This window comes from Marmota monax, unplaced genomic scaffold, assembly GCF_021218885.2.
Source record: "Marmota monax isolate L192 unplaced genomic scaffold, Marmota_monax_Labrador192_F-V1.1 WCK01_AAM20220418_F8-fsc00116, whole genome shotgun sequence".
In the NCBI taxonomy this organism is placed as follows: Eukaryota; Metazoa; Chordata; class Mammalia; order Rodentia; family Sciuridae; genus Marmota; species Marmota monax.
The window spans coordinates 2,428,182-2,449,437 of NW_026695220.1; the positions used below are offsets into that span (position 1 = coordinate 2,428,182).

At 33.6% G+C, this 21,256-nt stretch overlaps 1 protein-coding gene across 18 annotated transcripts in view; it reads right to left on the minus strand.

Moving 5' to 3' along the window:
* Positions 1 to 21,256, minus strand: part of Khdrbs2 (KH RNA binding domain containing, signal transduction associated 2) — a 587,319-nt gene that overhangs the window by 82,182 nt on the left and 483,881 nt on the right. For all 18 annotated transcript variants that reach the window (XR_009225748.1, XR_009225747.1, XR_009225735.1 and 15 more), the window contains exon 7: positions 13,875 to 13,957. Coding sequence is in view for 1 of the 18 variants with exons in the window: in XM_046432600.2 (XP_046288556.1) it covers positions 13,875 to 13,957 (83 nt within the window). In the remaining 17 variants the exon portion in view is untranslated. The remainder of the gene's footprint in view (positions 1 to 13,874; positions 13,958 to 21,256) is intronic.

Here is a 21,256-nt window from a genome sequence, read left to right on the forward strand (position 1 = left end):
TTGAGCCCCTTCCTTCATGTTCTGATTCAAGTGCCGTCAGCAGGGGGCCCAGAAATTTCTTATTTTATATGCCATGTTTCTGGTGCAGCAGTCCTGAATCATACTTGGAAAACAGACACACACACACACACCTCATACACACACACACACACACACACACACACACACACAAGATCAAACCAAACCCAAACAAACAAAAACTCACAAAAAAACCCTACACTAAGTGTTGATAAATCAAAATCTTCTCTGCTTGACTTGTTTCTACACATAGGTCCAGAATAGTGACATTCAGCATTTAGTGAATATCTGTTGAATAAAGAAATGGGTAGTTTTAAAATACTATATAATTTCTATGTAAATAACTTGCAAACTGCCTAATAGTACAACCATGTAGATTCATAACTATGTTTACAACTTTTCTTATGAAATTTTAATTAGTGGTCAATGTCAATTTAAAGGTTGCTATTAAACTTTATTCTTGGTACTCTGTTTTCCCAAAAATGTTTTTGAAAAAGTACTTGAACAAAAAAAAATAAACATACAATATTCTAGGGAGTATAACTAATATGCTTGTTTTAAGAATTGGTATTCAACAAGGTAGCTCAAAACCAACAATAAGAAACTTAAACAACAAGGTGAAATGTCACAGAGATAAATGTACATTTCTGAGCTTAGGTTAAAAAAAAATCAATGGCAAAGATGCAGGATGGTGTTAGAATTGGCTTGACAGCACTTCATTTAGAAAAAACCTGGTTTTCAGTTGAAAACAGGTTCAATAAAACCCAATAACGTGACATAGCCACTTAAGAAAACCACAGTAGGATTATGTTGAAGGACTTTGAAGCAAGAAACATAGGATGTAATAGTGGCATTTCTTTGCACATCAACTCTAATCTGATGTAATATATCTCAAGATCACAGTGCCAGACTTTAAAATGGACACTTGGACCCCTGGAATGTTTTTAGAAGAGACCATCAGGGGACTTGGGGAAATGGCAATAATGATATATAAGAACTGTTGAAGAAACCCATGTCTAGGTAAGCATTACACTGGATATCAGTTGGTTACTGGTAAAATAATTGGGAAACAAACAATAAAATACCAGTATCATACAAAAATAAGCAATTATTAAGCTGATTATTTTTTGTTTGGCTAGAGGGTGCTGGATCTAGGTTGGGCTTGCTGAAGGCTCTGTGAGCTGTGGATGGAGTAGGATTAGCACTCCCTGAGATCTGGGCTGTACCTGAGGAAGCTCTTCTCATGGCAATAGCAAGAAGGCAAGTGGGAAACAAAGGGACTTTGTAAGGCTGAGATTTAGTAGTGGGATTATTGTAATCAAAGCAAGATACCTGGTACTGAGGAGTCAGAAAAACATACTCTGCCTCTTTATTTTAGAGGGACTGAAAACCCTCAAGCAATACAGGGAGAGGTGAAGACCAGTAGTAGAGAATACTATATCTCATTTTTTATTGGATATTGGTAGAGGGGCATTATCTTCTTAATAAAGGCAGATATGTGGAGGAAAAAGTAAGCTAAATACACATAAGTGAAGCTTCACAAGGCATATTGGAGACCAGTGTATATAGAGATTAGAGGAGAGTAGTGTACTTCAGTTCAAGAGTTTCCTAATAAACTTAGGTGTTTTAAAAACAGATTGCAGTATTTGGAAAACAATATGGCATTAACACAAAGATTCAACTCTTTGAAATAGGAGAGAAATCAGTACGAAGCTTGGACTCTTGTTAAGCTACAAAGTCCTTGGCATGGTAAACATTTGGAATCCTAGTTCTTTATCTGTAACATGGAGACAACACTATTCATCTCATTAGATAATGTTTATAAACTACTTAATATAAGCATCTGGCACATAGCAAATGCTCAGCATTGTTATTGCTGCTATTGTTATTTTTAGAGACTAACTACCTTTAGAAATGCTCAAGCATTCTTTCTTCAGACTTTTTTGCCTCCTGTACACATCTATTATTCAATCTTATTGAATATTATGTAATGAAAGTTTACAATGATTATCCTTCAATTCCAAATCCAAACATTGTGAGAACAATAGTTTTTCTTAAATTGAGGGTCTGAATAGTTAGGCAACAAAGTTCCAACCTAAAGTGATAAGAAGCTATTTATACCTACTTATATCTTAGTTGGTGTAGTTATTCATGTATTTAAATACAATTAATAAGTATTTTTTGCCCAGATGACATTGGAAGCAATCTAGAATACAAAGCATATGCATTGTATTGATTGTCTACAGAACAAATAATTTTGAATATGAAACATCTGGTCCACAGCATTGTAACTGTAGGATTATGAACCTGTACTTTCTATGTACTATATTTACTGTATTTGTTCACCATCCTATTCCAGCACCTAGCAAATAGCAAACACTTAATAAGCATTAATTTAATCTATATGCAAAAGAAGATGTTAAGAATGTCATAATGGCAAATTCTAATTATGGAAAATAAATAGTATCTGTATCTTTTTTTTTTTTTTTTTTTGACTCTGTTACACATTCATCACATTCGTTCCAGGCAAATTCTATTCCATTTTCTGGGGTCCTCCCAAGATCTTATTTTTGTTTTTCCAACTCCATGATTTAAAAAATCACAGAGGCCCATCTTCTACATTTTGGCCATCATTCAGATTAATACACATACACACACACACACATATAATATATATAAAATAAAATTATTTATATTTACATTCATTCTCTAATTCCCAGTAGGCATGTGCAAAATAGCATGACCTGGAGGTTGTTGTTTTTACATGCAAATTGACTAAGAAACCAAAGAAAGCAATGAAAACACACAGACAAATTGTTTCAGAAAGGTATAAAATAGTAACTGATGGAGAATCCACTGAGATCATAGTACCAAATTGGCCTGTTGCAAGCAAGCAAATAAAAAAGATTTTTGTAATTTTATCCAAAGATGATTTGGTTTTAATAACTTTAAGCCTTGAAAAGAACCTCAAAACTCTATCCAAATCTGATTCTTATTCCTGAGTGCTGAATCCAAAGTTTCTTATTTTCTTCCTAGCAGTTCAACTAAATATCCTACTACTCCCAAATATCTTATAATTGATTCACCTGAGGTATATGCAGATCCTCAGCAATGAATCATATTCTTATTCCTTTATGTTTGCATATGATGATGTCCTTACCTGGCTAAACTGTACTTCCAATGAAATCCCAGCTTGACATCAGTTCTTTTTGAATACCTTCTGGTCCTGCCTCTCAACCTGCCGATTAGATGTCTTGCCACTTTCTTTCATATTCTGTAGCAATCCTTCTAGATTGTACTAGCACTTAACACATCCTGCATATTTGTTTTCTTCCCTAGTTATTTACCAATGGTCTCCTGGATTTTAGGATATCCTTCATAGACCATGTAGTGGACTCAAATAGCCATGCTGAAGAATTCTTTATTACTGTGTCCTTGAGAGCAGCTTCTGTTTGCTGAATTCCCAATGTACATTATTTTGTAGATAGCAGAACTTAAAAAACAAAAACAACAACAACAAAAAAACCAGTGGCCATTATTTTCTACAGATAAGTTTAGTTTAATCTCCAAAGTGTTTAGCTTCTTTAGATTACTCTCTAGCATATAAAAATCAGGATATTGTACTGAGATTGCAGGTTATACTTTCCTAAAATGGCCTTCCATCATTGAACCATGCCAGCTGCTCATTTACCAGTGAGGCCTAACAGCGCTTCTTTTGAATCCGGCTGAACTTGTGACTTGCTTATAACCAATAGAATGAGACTACATTTTAAAAGGAAAATCAGCTTCTGCTTTGTTGTTTGGGATATCATATCTGGCACCCTGAGCTGACACACTGTGATGAGGCCTAAGTGACATGAAGAGCGCTTTATGAGTAGTCCCACCCAGTCAGGGTACCAGCTGACAGCAGCATCAACTTATAGAATAAAGTTATGGTTTATATGAGGTGTGAGAAAATGCAATCAAGTTTAGAGGTGAAGTGATTGGGTTATGAGAGCCTTAACCTAATCAATGCATTAATCCACTGATATGGATTAACTGGGTAGTAACTACAGGCAGGTAGGGTGTGGTTGAAGAAGATAGGTTACTGGCGATGTGCCTTTGGGGTTTTTATTTTGTCCCTGATAAGCGGAATGCTCTCTCTGCTTTCTGATTGCCATATCCTAAACTGCTTTCCTCTGCCATACTCTTCTGCCATGATCTTCTTCCTTGCCTCTGGCCCGGAGCAATGGAATCTGCTGTTTATGTACTGAAATCTCTAAAATTGTGAGCACCAAATAAAAATTTCCTTCTCTAAAATTTTTCTTGTCATGTCTTTTGATCGCAATGATGAAAAAAGCTGATTAAAACATATAATATCTGAGCAGACTCTACAGCTGATTTCGGCCCCCAATCACTGAGTCACTCTTGGCTTTGACCTTCTCAGTTGAGGTTCCAGATACAGCAGAACAGAGGCAAGGCCCCACTGCTGTGCCTCATTTAAATTTCTTATGTATAAAATCTTTGAGTATAATAAAATGGTTGTTTAGTAGTTGTGGGGTAGAAATAGTAACTGGGAAGCCTAGATTTCCAGCTTTCCTTGGGGTGTGGGGGACACTAGCACTACTACAGAGCCCTTTTTATATAGTCTACATGGCCACAACACCAGAAGTTGAGCAAAATATAGTTCCTTTAGATAGGGTGCACACTTTGTAGTTTGTCTCCAATATTTCTCATTGTATATCTTCATAATGAAGAAGTCATAAACATTACTGACCCCTTAATTATGTGTTCAACTGTATGTTAAATGTTTCTTCTATTTATTTATATGTATTTGTGGTGGGGCTAAGCTTTTCCTCACCTATCCTAAAACCAGAATTTCACGTAGGTTCTTAATCTGGCTTTAATTCTGGGCTTTTTCACCAGGCCAGGTGTTTTGAGCATTTAAGATGATTCCATGTGTCTCATTTCTGAAGTTCTGATGGTACATGATTTGTCTATTACCTTCTTGTTTCTGCTGAAAGTGTCTCCAGTTTCGAACTAATGTGGTCAGGAGAAGTGGCATACTGCCATGTTTTGATCTCAATAAAGGATGAATCAGGTTTTAGTTACTAATTGGGATACTTAGTTTCTCTTGGGAGGCTCCTCATTCAAATGGCTAGGGAAAATGGTCTCTCTAACTGTTCTTGTTAGAGTTTCATGAAAGTATTTTACTTGGTCAAAGAGTTTAGTTGTCATTGAAATTAACCCTAAATTAATAAAAAAATCAACAATTACAAGGAATGCATAGAGAATAATTTAAAGAAACACAGTATTTCCTTTTTAAAACTAAAAGTGACTACCCTAAGCACCTAAAATAAATGTATGTCAAATACAAGAGAAAGAAAAAAAGAAAAAAGAAACAAAAAAGTAACAAGAGGCAGATTTTCATTCCACTGAAGATATATTCAAACAGTATGGAACATACTGTTTATACATGCAGAGATCGGCAGAGGGCATAAAAATACAACTGAATTGTGTAATAACCATGGGAAAATATCTCAAGTCCAATAACTTTCTGTAAATTCAATCTCATCATTGGCTATATATTGAGACTTAGGAGAATTAAATTATAATATGAGGCTAAGTAACTTTATAGTGGAGTAGAGCCACTTAAATCAGTTATATAAAATCAGTTATATACTTAATATTATATTATGCATGAAATTACTTGGTGATTCCATTCCCAATTTTCCAAGAAATCTCCACATTGCTTTCCATATTGGTTGCAGCAATTTGCAATCCCACCAGCAGTGTATGAGTGTACCTTTTCCCCCACATCCTCGCCAACACTTATTGTTATTTGTATGCACAATAGCTGCCATTCTTACGGGAGTGAGATGAAATCTTAAGAGTGGTTTTGACTTGCATTTCTCTAATTGCTAGTGATGATGAACATTTTTTCATGTGTTTGCTGATTGATTGTACATCATCTTTTGAGAAGTATAGATCCTTGGCACATTCATTGATTGGGTTATTTGTTTCTGGTGTCTAGCTTTTTGAGTTCTTTATATATCCCAGTGATTAGTGCTCTATCTAATGTGTGATGGGTAAAGATTTGCTCCCAAGACATAGGCTCTCTATTCACCTCACAGATTGTTTCTTTTTCTGAGAAGAAATAGATGAATGGATTAAAAAATGTGGCACATATACACAATGGAATATTACTCAGCAATAAAGGAGAATAAAATCATGGCATTTGCAGATAAATGGATGAAGTTAGAGAAGATAATGCTAAGTGAAGTTAGCCAATCCCCGCAAATCAAATGCTGAATGTTTTCTTTGATATAAGGAGGCTGATTCATAGTGGGATAGGGAGAGGGAGCATGGGAGGAATAGACGAACTCTAGATAGGACAGAGGGGTTGGAAGGGAAGGGAGGGGCCATGGAGTAATTAATGATGGTTGAATGTGATGATCATTATTACCCAAAGTACAGGTATAAAGACATGAATTAGTGTGAATATACTATGTTCACAACCAGAGACATGAAAAATTGTGCTCTATATATGTAATAAGAATTGTAATGCATTCTGCTAAGGATTTATTTATATATAAATAAATAAATAAAACTTAAAAAAATACTGGGTGATTGCAGTTTTGCATACTTAATTTTTTTCATTAGAAGTTTTTCTGTAGGCTCAGTGTCAATTACACAGGGTCATATTAAACTTATAGCTGAAAAGCAGTAGTTCAATAATTAATAATTTCTTTTTTCTTTTTTTTTTTTTGCTTAGAAGTATCTTTTGGTCAGAACATTTTGGAAAGCATACAAATAACTTTTTATATTCTTACTATTTTAAAGGTGTATTCTATCTGGCCTGGTCAGGTATATAACAGAATTCTGTTCAGTTGATGAACTGATTCATATTTTCAGGTACCATTTATTAGTCTTTATGTCTAAGGCTGTAGAGTTTGTAGATGTGGGTTTGAATCCAATGTTTACTATTTGAATTATCTTGAATTATTTTAAGTCCTGCCTTATATGTTATTTCAATTAGATCAGTGCTCCCAAGCACTTAGCATAGCAGTTAGCACTATTATTAGATATATATTATGAGCCATTGTTTCCAAATAGACTCTGAGCAATGGTTCCTGTCCATTGGGCTTTCTCAGATCCCATGAACAGTTTCTTAGCTTCATTATGTTCACTGTATGGCCTCACTAATTTTTTTTTCTTTAGTATATAGATGCTTTCTCATATATGAAATGAATACTCACTTAAAAGAATAACTGTTTCCATAGCAATTTCATGTATTTATTTAAATCTTTAAGAAAGTGACAGAAACATACAATTACTAGTTGTTGAAATGTGATAAAAACTTTATATGTGCTAGGTCTCCTCCTTTTTCCTTCCACTTCCCTCTACCTCTAGCCTGCTCTCCATTCAAGGAAAGATGAATGGCAGCTCTATCACTTGAGTCCCTCGTCCTTTGCTTCCTTGTGGGTCCATCCTTCTGGTAGGAAACCAGAAGGAGGGAAGAGAGTGAGTTTGGGGTATTAACTACCTGAGCTTCCTCTCTATGGGATGGCGGTAGATACCATCTGAATCAAAGGTCTCAGCTCATGTCAGGTGGCCTTTCCTACAGCTTTCTCTATCTGCCTCTATTCCTATTTTTGGTAGTAAAGTACTCACCCCAGGAATATTAGCTCTGTGGGACTGCACTCTCCTTTGTGCTACTCTGCCACTGAAAATAATCCCCTTATTAACCTCTTCTCAAATTATTCTAATTCAAGAGTCTCGTTCTTCTCCCCGTACTGAGTAGATCCTGACAATTATGGGTATTCAAAAAGGGTCTTCATTTTTGAAAACTTTCCCAACTACTGCCTTTAGGAGTTAGAATTGCTTTCCTAGAACATTCTTCCATTAATCCACAAGGGGGCAGCTTTTTCTCCTAGATTGTGCAAGTTCCTCTCCCGATTCATACTTCAAGGAAAGGAAAGGCTTGCATTTTGATATATGCCTATTGTACAGTTATACATTTACACTGGAAAATTATAAATTGTTTACACTTTATAGCCAAATGAAATTCCTGTTCACATCACAAATGTTCTTTTAACTTTCATTTGTAATGTTACCCTTAATATTTATGTAAATAAAAGTTATTTTTTCCCCTAGATTTGGTATAGATTCTTGCTGAACATTTGGGTATGGGAATGTCAGCAAAATCAAGTGAAATTACATGATTTTAGAAGGTTGTTCTTTGGAAATATTAATATCTTTGAGAAGTACATATAAAAGGGGGGAGGGATGAGAACATGAACAGAATGTGTTTGGTTCAATTAAAGGTGTTAATCACAGGACGTAACTTGTCTCAAGCCAAAGACTTGAAGTAAGTGAGGTCCCCTGGAAACAGCAATAGCAGCTCTGCAATTTGAAGCTTGCATAATCAACTCATCAATCTATTTCTTTACTTTTTCTGATAGGCACAGAGGAAGAGAAAAAAAAATGGTTGGAGATTCCTCATATTTTCATTTTTACCAGTCATTAATATGTCATTCAGTTAAACTGTCTCTTGAGTTATCTTTAGTAAAGTACCTTCTCTGATCCATTTGAAAATTTCCAGAATTAATGATGTCTTACAAAACAATTCGGGATTAATTAAAGTTGTTATAGCTTCTGAACTCCAGCTGAACCTTCACAGAATTGTTACCTTGTGAACTTCCCCCACAATCTCGATTGAGGATGATATAATTATTCCATTTAGGAACCTGACAGGGTCTACTTTAAAATTTTCACAAATTCCATGTTCACCTATGCTGACTAGTCAGTTAAAGACTGTTTTCTCTACGTAATTTTACCTTTTATCTCAGTTCTGTTATATCATACATATTGTATTATTTTTTAAAGATTCTAAATCAGCATTTCTTCTGATTTTGACCACAATAAAGTCAAATATTTCTATCATATGCCAAAATAATATTCATGTTGTTTACAAATGACAGATAATTTTATGCTCATATGTTTCTCTTTATTGTATTTATTTAGAAAACATTTCCAAACTTATATTTCAAAGACCAACTAAAGAAACATCATTTGAAAAAAAATTCTAGACAGATTCTTATAGAAAATTAACTTTCTCTTACTTTTAATTCCTAACATTCGATTATTGTATAATTGTTTGACTTTGTTTATTTAAACATATATATAAACACATGTATGTGTATGCAAATACATTCACAATTTGCAAGCAACTCCTCAAATTAGTAAGAGTGAATATTAAAAAATATTGAAATAAAGACCAAGAATTGTCACTGTATGGTTGGTATATGACACATATGATTGCTTAATAAGTTCTTATGTAACTAAATTGTAATCTTATCTACTCCTGGCATCATTACACGAATACACATAATCTAAAGGTAGGGAGTTAATAAATTATATAATAAAAGCTACAGTGTTTTCTCATTTCTATTACAAATTAATGTTACTTTAAAATTATTCTTAACTCCTAAAGTTCAGTCATTAATAAATTCATTTATTTTTTATCAATTTATTCTATAGGCTTTTATTAAGAACTTCTAGTGTGCCAAATACCATATTAGAATTGAGGACATAATTTTGAACAAAAATAGATATTTTAGAATTATTATAATCAAGGACATTAATATCATTGCAATTAATTTCACGACATGATTTCTTTGTCACTTCCTGTTTAACACTATTATCTGAGAAACACATCATATTTTGACAAAAATATAGTACTATTTGACTAAATATAATACATTAACTGAATTTGGTTTTCTCTTTGAGGAATAAGGATCTTATTTTATATTCCCATAGTGTAGAACATATTAGGCCTGACACTTATGTACATTCAGCATATACCACATAACAGACCCAAATCATCCATTCATTATATACCACATGACAGACCCAAAGCCTGGTATTGTGAAGTACATGAAGGCATATCAGAAATGGATTCTCTATAAGCAGTAAAGGTGATAAGGGACATAAACACATGTAATCCCAGTGTAAGGCAGTCAAAGATAGTGCTTTGGAAAGTGAAGATGTGGTACTATTGGAATTCAAGGTAGAAACAGGTTATTACCAAATAAAGGATTGAGGAAAGATTCTTTGGGAGAGTTGGCTTTTGAGCTAACTCTCAAGGATGGTAAGAATTTCACCACAGAAAATTCAGTAGACACAAAAGGGAAAAGATAAGATAGCAGAAGCAAATAAAATGTCCTTTTACATGTAAAATACACTTCATTAAAATAAGATAAAAATTTTCTTCCCAAGATTATTCTGTATTGCTATTACTTTTTAATACAAAAGCGAGTTCAATAATTCTAGTATATACTTCTCAAATGTTCAGTGGTAAGTTATCCTAATCCTATATTTTTCTTCTTCCTTATCTTTTGGGTCAGTTAAACCCATTTAAATCTCACCATAAGAAAGAACTAGAAAACATTTCATTTTTAGCAAATTATCCCCAAATCTCTTTGATCTAAATGTAGCTCTCTATAGAGCTACATGAAGGAATTATTTTAATCTATTTTAGGTATATTTGAAGTGTATTGCTATATTTTGTACCAAAGGGTTTCTGAAACAAGTTACAGAACCTTATAGTATAGCTATTTTTATGAATTATAATGTGCAACAATGAATTTGATTGACAATATTAGTAAATGTTCTAAATGTGTATCCAAATTGCATATAACACTCTGTTGAGTATCTGTGATGTGATGCAAATGTTTCCCAAATCCTAAATAACTGTGCTGTGTTCCAGTAGGTAATTGGAACAATTATATATAACCCATAGCAGAAACACTTGGCTCATGATGGCTTTAAACCTGTAACAGATTAACCAGTTACTCAGTTTGAAGATGGCCATTTCCATAGTGATATCTTTTTTTTTTTTTAAATTTTTTATTGTGGGTTGTTCAAAACATTACAAATTTCTTGACATATCATATTCCACACTTTGATTCAAGTGGGTTATGAACTCCCACCTTCACCCCATACACAGATTGCAGAATCACATCAGTTACACATCCATTGATTTACAAATTGCCATACTAGTGTCTGTTGTGCTCCGCTGCCTTTCCCATCATCCACCCTCCCCCCTCCCCACCTCTCCCCTCCCCTCCCCTCCTCTCTCTCTACCCCCTCCACTGTATAACCCTGAGGGTCTCCTTCCATTACCTTGCAATTTCCCTTCTCTCTCCCTTTCCCTCCCACCTCTCATCCCTGTTAAATGTTAATCTTCTTCTCCTGCTCTTCGTCCCTACTCTGTTCTTAGTTACTTTCCTTATATCAAAGAAGACATTTGGCATTTGTTTTTTAGGGATTGGCTAGCTTCACTTAGCATAATCTGCTCTAATGCCATCCATTTCCCTGTAAATTCTATGATTTTGTCATTTTTTAATGCAGAGTAATACTCCATTGTGTATAAATGCCACATTTTTTTTATCCATTCATCTATTGAAGGGCATCTAGGTTGGTTCCACAGTCTTGCTATTGTGAACTGTGCTGCTATGAACATCGATGTAGCAGTGTCCCTGTAGCATGCTCTTTTTAGGTCTTTAGGGAATAGACCAAGAAGGGGAATAGCTGGGTCAAATGATGGCTCCATTCCCAGCTTTCCAAGAAATCTCCATACTGCTTTCCAAATTGGCTGCACCAATCTGCAGTCCCACCAGCAATGTACAAGTGTACCCTTTTCCCCACATCCTCGCCAGCACTTGTTGTTGTTTGACTTCCTAATGGCTGCCAATCTTACTGGAGTGAGATGGTATCTTAGGGTGGTTTTGATTTGCATTTCTCTGACAGCTAGAGATGTTGAGCATTTTTTCATGTACTTGTTGATTGACTGTATGTCCTCCTCTGAGAAGTGTCTGTTCAGGTCCTTGGCCCATTTGTTGATTGGGTTGTTTGTTCTCTTATTGTCTAATTTTTTGAGTTCTTTGTATACTCTGGATATTAGGGCTCTATCTGAAGTGTGAGGAGTAAAGATTTGTTCCCAGGGTGTAGGCTCCCTATTTACCTCTCTTATTGTTTCTTTTGCTGAGAAAAAACTTTTTAGTTTGAGTAAGTCCCATTTGTTGATTCTAGTTATTAACTTTTGTGCTATGGGTGTCCTATTGAGGAATTTGGAGCCCGACCCCACCGACTGTAGATCGTTGCCAACTTTTTCTTCTATCAGACGGTGCGTCTCTGATTTGATATCAAGCTCCTTGATCCATTTTGAATTCACTTTTGTGCATGGCGAGAGAAAGGGATTCAGTTTCATTTTGTTGCATATGGATTTCCAGTTTTCCCAGCACCATTTGTTGAAGATGCTATCCTTCCTCCATTGCATGCTTTTAGCCCCTTTATCAAATATAAGATAGTTGTAGTTTTGTGGATTGGTTTCTGTGTCCTCTATTCTGTACCATTGGTCCACCTGCCTGTTTTGGTACCAGTACCATGCTGTTAACTCAGACTTGGCTTTCAAGATCTGTTCACACTCATCCTATTCCTAACTGCCCACAATATTCTAAGTAGAATTTCCCTCCACCTCCTTCACTATGCTATCCCTTAGGCCACGCAAAATTCAAACTTCTGCTGTAAATCTAGATTACTTCCACACCAGGACAACCTTAACATTGTTTCTTTGTCAACTTCCCACACCCAAATGTTACTTAGCAAGTCCTCAAGGAGACTTACTACTCAAGTCTCACTGCCAACAACCTTGGTTGACAAATGATTAATGTCATAAAGATTTTGCAACAACTGGTTCTCTTGGCTTCTCTCAGATACGAAGAGAATCTCTTAAGTATCACATGACCCCTTTGCTATGACACATATTTTTTTAAGGAAAAATACTTTGGTAATTGAATTTTCTAAAATTACATTTGTTCTATATTTATTTTATTAATAATTGCCCCCAAATAGAAATGACTCAAATGTCCTTTAACTGGTGAATGAAGAAACAAACTGTGATTTCTCTAATACAAACAATGTACAGCAATAAACAGGAGTAAAATATTGATACAACATGAATAAAAACCAAATGCACTATGGTAAATAAAGAAGCCAGACTCAAAAGGATATCAAATTACTTCTACTTATATGACTTCCTAGAAAGGGCAAAACTATGGTGACAAAAAACACATTATTGCTTCCAGGACCCAGGCATGTGGGAGAAGTTGGTTATACAATCTCATAAAGGAACGTAAGGTGATGAAAATGCTCTGTTTTAATTTTGGTGGTCATTATACTGTAGTTTGCATTTGCCAAACTTGTACAACTATACCCTATATGGGTAAATTTTATTGTATATTAATAATACCTTAATGAATTTGATTGTAAGAAATAAAAATTCATTGATAACACAAATTTTGGTTAATCTAAAGAGATATATTCAGTGATCATTAGCGATCTATGATGAAAGAGGTTTTTTTCTTTTATTTCATTCATTTAATATTTTAAGATTTTTTCCCCTTTTGAGAATACAGATAACATTTCCTTATCTTTTGTTTTACAAATGAAAATGGCACTTGAGGAAAAAAGCCACACTGAACAAGTGCCTTGTTATTTTAATTATAAGTTCACTAACATAATCTCTACAAAAACAGTATTTAGTTAAATACTGGCTTGTTTAATGAATTAATTGGTTCTGATAATCATCTAGTCTTAAAATAACACACTACTATTTCATTGCCTGTAGTTGTAAGATTATTGTTTTTTTTTAACCTCTCACAGTCTAGTAAGCAACTTAACAACATAGAAAGATAATAGAGGAAAAGCAACTGCTTGAAAGGCTCATATAACATATTCAGATTCAAGAAATAATGTAGTAGGATCAGAGACAGTCCTGAGAAGGGTGGTAATTTAGACAGCGAATGCCTTACCTTTGCGTTTGAGTGGCATAGCTGTTATCATAAGCCTCATAGGTCTGGTCATCGTATTCACCCCCATAGCCATCATCATACCCCTAGAAGGAAAGGGGTACAAATACCTATTAGCAATCAAATTGAAAACGTGGATCTACTTTTGGCTAATAGGATTTTATGCAAAGTGACCTTGGGTTAGTTTTTATGCTTGGTTAGTAACCACACATCACATTTTACTTGATTAACAATTCCCACATAACCTTGAATAATATTACATGGGTCAAATATTAATGTTCTTTAATTAAGCTGAACATATCAGAGAAGTAGAAATATCCCCTCTAAGATTTCCTTAGAGTTTTGATTAATACTAATGAAGACCATTGAAGAAATTCAAAATAACTTTTCTTCTGAAAATATTATGGGTAGAAAGTAACAATCTATGTGATTGCCTGATAGTGGTGCTAACGTATTTGTTGCAACCCACTGGGAGGTTTCTTTGCTTTTCTCCTAATAATAATCATAATTAAGACAGAAAATATAAAGAACCAGATCCTTAATTTGTAGTTAACTTTCAGTAAAAAGGGTGGACTCATTATTCAAAAATGAATAAAAGAAAGGAAGAAAGAGGAAAAGAACCTGGAGTGATATGAAGATCTTTTATTTGTTGCACAAATTTTATGTTTTAAAAAAAAACTCATAAATAAAATAATGCTGGATGGTGAGTTTGGTTACCTGACTAAATTATGCTGATAAAGTGAATGCAGATTTGTCATTGCAGAATGTGCAAGCAAGCTAGCAATTATACACTCCCAGTTATCAATCACTCTGTGAGTGATTTAGTTTTATTTCCCTTTGTGGTCATTGACTTTAAACCCTAGCCATCCATCTTGATTACTCCCTAGTTCTGGAAAAAAATCTTCAGCTTTTCTGCCTCTGGATCTTTTCTGGTACATTTCTTTCCCTGGAATGTATTTCCACCCTACCATACCATTTCATATCTCCGTTTCAGTCTGGAAGCTTAGGAATCTCTCTTTTTGTTCTGTGATAGAAATTGAAACAAACTGTCAAGATGAAAAAATTTCAATATCCGTGTGAACCAAAGCTTTTGAACAAATTTAATTTGAAGACTAATTTTTATTATTTTAAAGAAATTTTAAAATTTTATTTCTTTATTTATTCTTTTCCATATGGTTTGCCCTTTATATAATGCTACTATTTACACATGAGATCTTTTAAATCTGACTTCCAGTCTTTTGTTTTTCTATTTGTAATTTCCATTTCATCATATTTGTGCTCTGGGATATGGGGTAATTTCCCCATTTGATCTTTGAACCTTCTAACGTGGTTCCTATTGAATTGAAAAATATTTAAGCATTCTAACATTGCCTTTAGAATAGTATTTTAAGAGATATTTGATAAGTAGAAAGCATTACATAATCTATAAAAGATTTACAAACCAATTATTTAATATTGAAAAAATAGTAGCTATTTTTCTTATTCTTCAACAACCAGTTTTCTTTTAGTAGTTTTATTTATTAATTTAGTATTTATTTGTGATTAAGCAACATAGCTAGTGTTGCTTGATTTATGAATTTTAGTGTCTTTTTTTTTAATTGACCTGCCACTCAGGTTGTTCAGTTTTAGTTCTATCATAGAATCCTCTTCATATTTCTCTCCATTTCTGTCTTCCTTTGATCATAATTGCTGTTAAATAGTCAACATCTTTTTTGTTAAGTAATAATATACAATATGCATTAATGATCAAAATTGATTAATATAATTTTAATTGTATTATATGTGTTTTCAGTTCTTTCAAATTTAGTAGTTGCTCATTTTATTATTTTCTTGGTTGTTGACATATTTAGAATCATTTATCTTTTAACTGTCCCCAAAGTCATATTAAGTTGGCAATATTTTGCCCATCTCAGTTGCACATTCCTGTAATCCCCGTCACTTGAGGGGCTGAGGCAGAGGGGCTGAGGCAGAGGGGCTGAGGCAAAGGGGATGGCAAATTTCAGGCAAGCCTCAGCAACTTAGTGAGATCCTCAGGAGCTTAGTGAGACTCTGTCTCAGAATAAAATTTAAAAAAAGGATTGGGTTTATACCTCAGTAGCAAAGTGTCCCTAGGTTAAATTCCTAATATGAAAATAAAAACAGAAACAAACAAAAGATATTATTTCTAAATATTCAAAAATGTCAGATAATCTATCACTTCTTTGTAGGTTACATGGAGACTACCTCCCAAAGAATAGAATAGTTACACTGTGGTCCAGATTGATGAATTTCTAGGTAGAGGGATTTTCCTAAGATCTCTTTTCCTTGTTCTCATTTCTCGCTGAAGCATCTTTTTGGGAAACCTCTATTAAGAGGTATATTGGCGAGAAATATTTTGATTTTCTCCGTTTTCCTCTTGTTTATCTTTATACTATTTCTCCTCCCCACCCCAGCTTTTTTTTTTTAATTTTCTAGGTGAAAAATTCCAATGGTACAGAAAAGTTTAACAAGAGTATAATGGAAATTGATTTATCCTTCTGGATTCATTAATTCTTGATATTTTGTTACATTTCTAAATATTTCAGTTTGCATCTCCTAAACATAGGGCATTCTTATTTTTAAATAAAAATATGATAATATTTATAAAGTGATATAATATTTATAGCATTACTGCTTCTAAATCATAATAATTACATAATACTGTGAAGTCCCTAGTCAAAGTTTCACAATTATTCCAAACATTTATGAATTTTCTAGTTATTTTAATATTTTCAGCCACTATTAATAACTATGCTATATTCAAGTAGACTTATTTCAGCTTCCATATAGGAGAGAGAGCACAGTACTTGTTTTTCTGTGTCTGGCTCTTTTCATTTAGCATAATGTCCTCTAGTTCCATCCATTTTGCTGCAAATGACAGAATTTCTTTCTTTATGACAGAATAACGCTCCATCATGTATGATGTTCTGAAATTTCACAATGCCATGCCTATGTGTGACTCTTTTTCATTCTTTATGCTGAATACTCAATATGCTCTTTCAATTTAGAGGTTTGTATTCTTCACGTCTGAGAGATGTCTTACCATTTGTCTTCTCCCCTTCAAGAGTTAGGCCTCCTTCCTTATTGATAATTTGGAATAGGGACTTGGAATCAGGTTCAGTTTATGTTCATTCATTCAATAAACATTTGTTGAGTGCCTACTATATGCTAAGTATTGCTCTAAGAGCTAGAAGTTTAGTAATAAAACTATAAAAACAAAAAGGAAAACCAGGGAATCAGACATAAGTATTACAAAGTCTATACCTACACAAAGAAAACGGCACAATAAGTCAGGGTACTAGTAAGACTGAATCTTCTACATTGGTATGTTAATCTTTTGTCCTATATGATACCTCTCATCCTTTTTATTTTACCTAGAGAGAATTCTTAAAGTTCTTCTTCCAACCATTCTATGAAATATTTAACTTCAGTCACACACACTTACACACACACACACATACACACACACACAGTAGAAGATTTCTTCATCCCAGGTGCACTTTAAGCTTTCTATTCTCAACCCGAAGACTCATCTCTCTCTGGTGAAACAACCTCAGTTGGAATTTCCTAGTGCTGTAAAAGGACAGTCCAGCACTCTCCCTGGGGATCTACCTGGGTTGCTCACAACTATGGGATCAGTAGTACTTGCCACAGGTGCCTCAGAGGGCACAAACCTCTTTTCAAAAATGTCTAGGCTCCTGGTCTTCCACCAAGATTGCAAAATTATGGCCTCATGCATCTTTCCTTTTTATTAAGGAATCATGAGTTCTGGCTTCTAATAGGAGGTAAGGATGTATTAATTTGTTTTGTTTCATTTTATTTATTTATTTTTTATTTACATCTCATAGCAAGGAGCTAGAAGAGCCAGGGTGAAGGCAGGTAAGTGTTTCAGGGCTCCAGATTCCCCGACTTTCCTATCTTTCCCTCATTTCTATTGTTGAAATGCTACTGATCTTCAAAATAATTTTATATGAGGCAATCTTTAGGAAGCTTTTCCTCCCCTTACAGAGCATATGATGAATGTGAGTCCTCTCAATTCCAATATCCTGTTGTTTTCTCTCCCTGGTACATAAAATGTCTAAGATAATACTGTACTTATTTTTCCAAAGTTTTCCCTCATTTTAGAATTTAAGTTCTTAAAAAGGATAATGTGATAGTTAAACATTTCTTTCATGTCTTTTGGTGATTAGCATAGTGCATTCCATAAAGTAGTTATTTAATAAATATACATTGAGGTGTTAGTTTAAGCAAGAAAACTAAAACTATCTCTTCCAAGGTAGATATAAATTTGACTCAAATCAATCACCACTAAAAGAACAATATTTCAAATGATAAATATACTTATCAAAAATAGATTTATCAATGGATCTGGGGAAATTATTACATTTTACTTCCCCACTTACAATATTACTTTTTTTAAGAAGTACATTGGAAATCCATAAAATAGATAGAAAATTTCCCTATTAATCCCCAGTTTTCATAAAGCATATAGTGCAATGGTCCCAAATAATTGTAGTTACTATAAAAGAGAAAATAAATATGAATACATGCATATCATTTATTTTTGTTCTCTAATACTCGATATAATTTTAAGTCATCTTTTAAATAAAAATATTCACATACATAAATATTTATAAATTTATTTGTATATATGGAAGTGTTTAAAATGCATAGTACTACAAAACAGTGAACCATCAATAGACCACAGTCACAAAACAAAAAGGATCATAATGTTTAGGGTGCCAACACTTCATCCTGAAAACAGAACAATAAATTATTCATGAATAAAAAATTCTCCTTGTATAAATCAGATGGTTTTTCTTATGGTACTCCAAGAGAGTAATAAGTAGGTAGCTTTCTGAAAAAGTAAGAGAAGAATGTTCTGGAACCTAAGGCAGGCAGAGATGATAGCACAGCCGTGAAGACATCAACTCTGGCTTTATTCTACCTGGATTCCATTCCTAATGAGATTCCCCAATGTGGAAGCTTGGCCAAGGTTTCAGTCTTTCTAAACCTCAATTTCTTCATTTGTAAAATGGGAAAGATATCAACTACCTTATAATTTTTTTATAGAAATTTAACTATAGGTAACTCTAAAGTGCATGTACACACACACACACACACACACAGACCATTCAGTGATTGCTCAATAACTATTTACCATCATGGTGAAAGAAGTGGCTTTGAAGAACAACATTATAGACACTTTAGAGACCACATGGAACTCTTGAGAGCAGGCAAATGTGTACTAAAATTTAGAAAGAAGGAAGAGGATCAGAAAATTCTGATCTATTCTGAAATTATATCAAGAACTGGGCCTTTCTTGAGAATTTGGACCAGTGAATAACTATCTGGTTCAGTTTCGGTTCATTCTTTCATTCTATAAACATTTGTCGAGAATCCATTGCATACTAGGTATTGCTCTAGGAAGTTTGAAGTTTAGCAATGTAACAAAAACCAAAAGGAAAACCAGGAGACTCATATGTGAAGAAATATTAAAAGGAAGGTCTGTACCAACAAAAATCAAATGGAGCAATTAGACTGGGGTTCTGCAAACATTTTGTGAAAACATGAGCTTCTTTTTGATTTTCTAAGCCTATAGACAATACACTGGCAGTAAAGTCCCAGAGCCAAAGGAAGCACACTGAGAATCAGGAAAGAGTAATGTCAACTGACCAGAGATCTAGCAGGTCCATTTGAGAAGTAACAGTGAGCATCCTCATGTACCTATTAAAAGTTACAAGATCAGCAGAGCTTGGGGGACTTCCCAAAGAATCTTGAAACTCTTAAGAATTAGGGAAGAATAAAGATAGCACATGGTATGTTTTACAGAGTACGATTTTTTTTTTTAAGGCCAATAAAGTTCTAGGAAAGATGAAACTAAAGTTCTTAGAGGCCATGTTGATTTTCTTAAGAAAAATAAAAATATGGGTAGTGCTGGTGAAGTTTTAAGATAAATAAATTACTGAAATATTATGCTTCCTAAAAGCCAGTCACAATCTGCAAGGGATTCAAACTCAATGTGTATATTCAATTGAGAAATAAAATTATGAGAGAATCAAAAATTGTATAACAAACATTTTTTCCCCATTCTTACTTCATTATTTCTACTGTTTCCTTCAAAAAAATTTACTCTTAATATGGCGGGGCCTGTTAGTTTATTATTATTAAAAAATTAAGACTACTTTAGATGCTAATCTAGTACTTAAGTTATCAGAGTCTCAAAGTAGATTTTGCTAAAATGTAAAAAGTAGGAAGAATGCATCTGATGTTCCAATAAAAGAAAAGCCTACTTTATCAATTAACATGTTTAAATTTATTTTCTTCTTGTTGTAGAGAGATGGGTTAGTATTTCTTATAAAAAGAAATACCCAAGGAGATAAGATTCATTCCTTTCTGGAAGCTGGTCATAAATGTATCTGTTTTCTCTAGAACTTCTTCATATGTTTTCAGTTATAAACTCAGTTCTCTGCTTTTTTTTTTTTTTGCCATTATACAAGTACTATTTTTTTGTATTACAATTCTTAACATACACCACAATTTTTTTCATATTTCTGTTTATATATAAGGTATGTTGACACCAAATTAGTTTTCTGCTTTTTGAACAAAAACTTTTTTAAAAGTTTCTTATAAAATCCTTATAACATCTTGGTCTTTTTCTGAATCTTTATAAGTCCTCCAGAACTCACTTAGGTACAGTATGAAGTACATGACTAAATTGAAGGCCTGAGCCATAATGAAAGAAGACAATTGCTTTGTAGGTTCCTATGAATTTTAGATCGCTTCATACATCTGAGTATTGTGCAAAAGCTGCATATAAGACAGAAATGTATTACTACTAACCCACAGCTGTATAACGTCAGCCTTTTCCAAACATACTTTGGAAAGTGCTTCTCTAATACGTGTACTAATTTTTTAAGTTAAGGAGGTTATTTTGACATAAACAATCATTCTTGAATAAAATTCTATACCAATTTTGGGTTGTCAAATCTAAATAATACTACCTTTACACATAAACTTAAAACAACAGTAATTCATCAGACTTAATTAATTATTATCTAGGCAATAGATATAAAGAAGACCAAGACATAAATCCTTCCTTTAAAATGTTCTTATTCAGTGGTGATCTGGCAAATGCTTAAAATGAACTCTTCAAAGATTGTATGTGTGCATATGTATGTGTATGTGTGTGTGTGTGCATGTGCACGTGCACATATATACATAAATACATTATAAATTTTACTGTCATAAAGCCCACAAATTACAAATAAAACATTTGAATTTATTATAAATCCTATCCACATATAATTTCAGTGTGACTTATTAATTATTGAAAAATTCTCTGTTATATAACTGTATTGTCATAA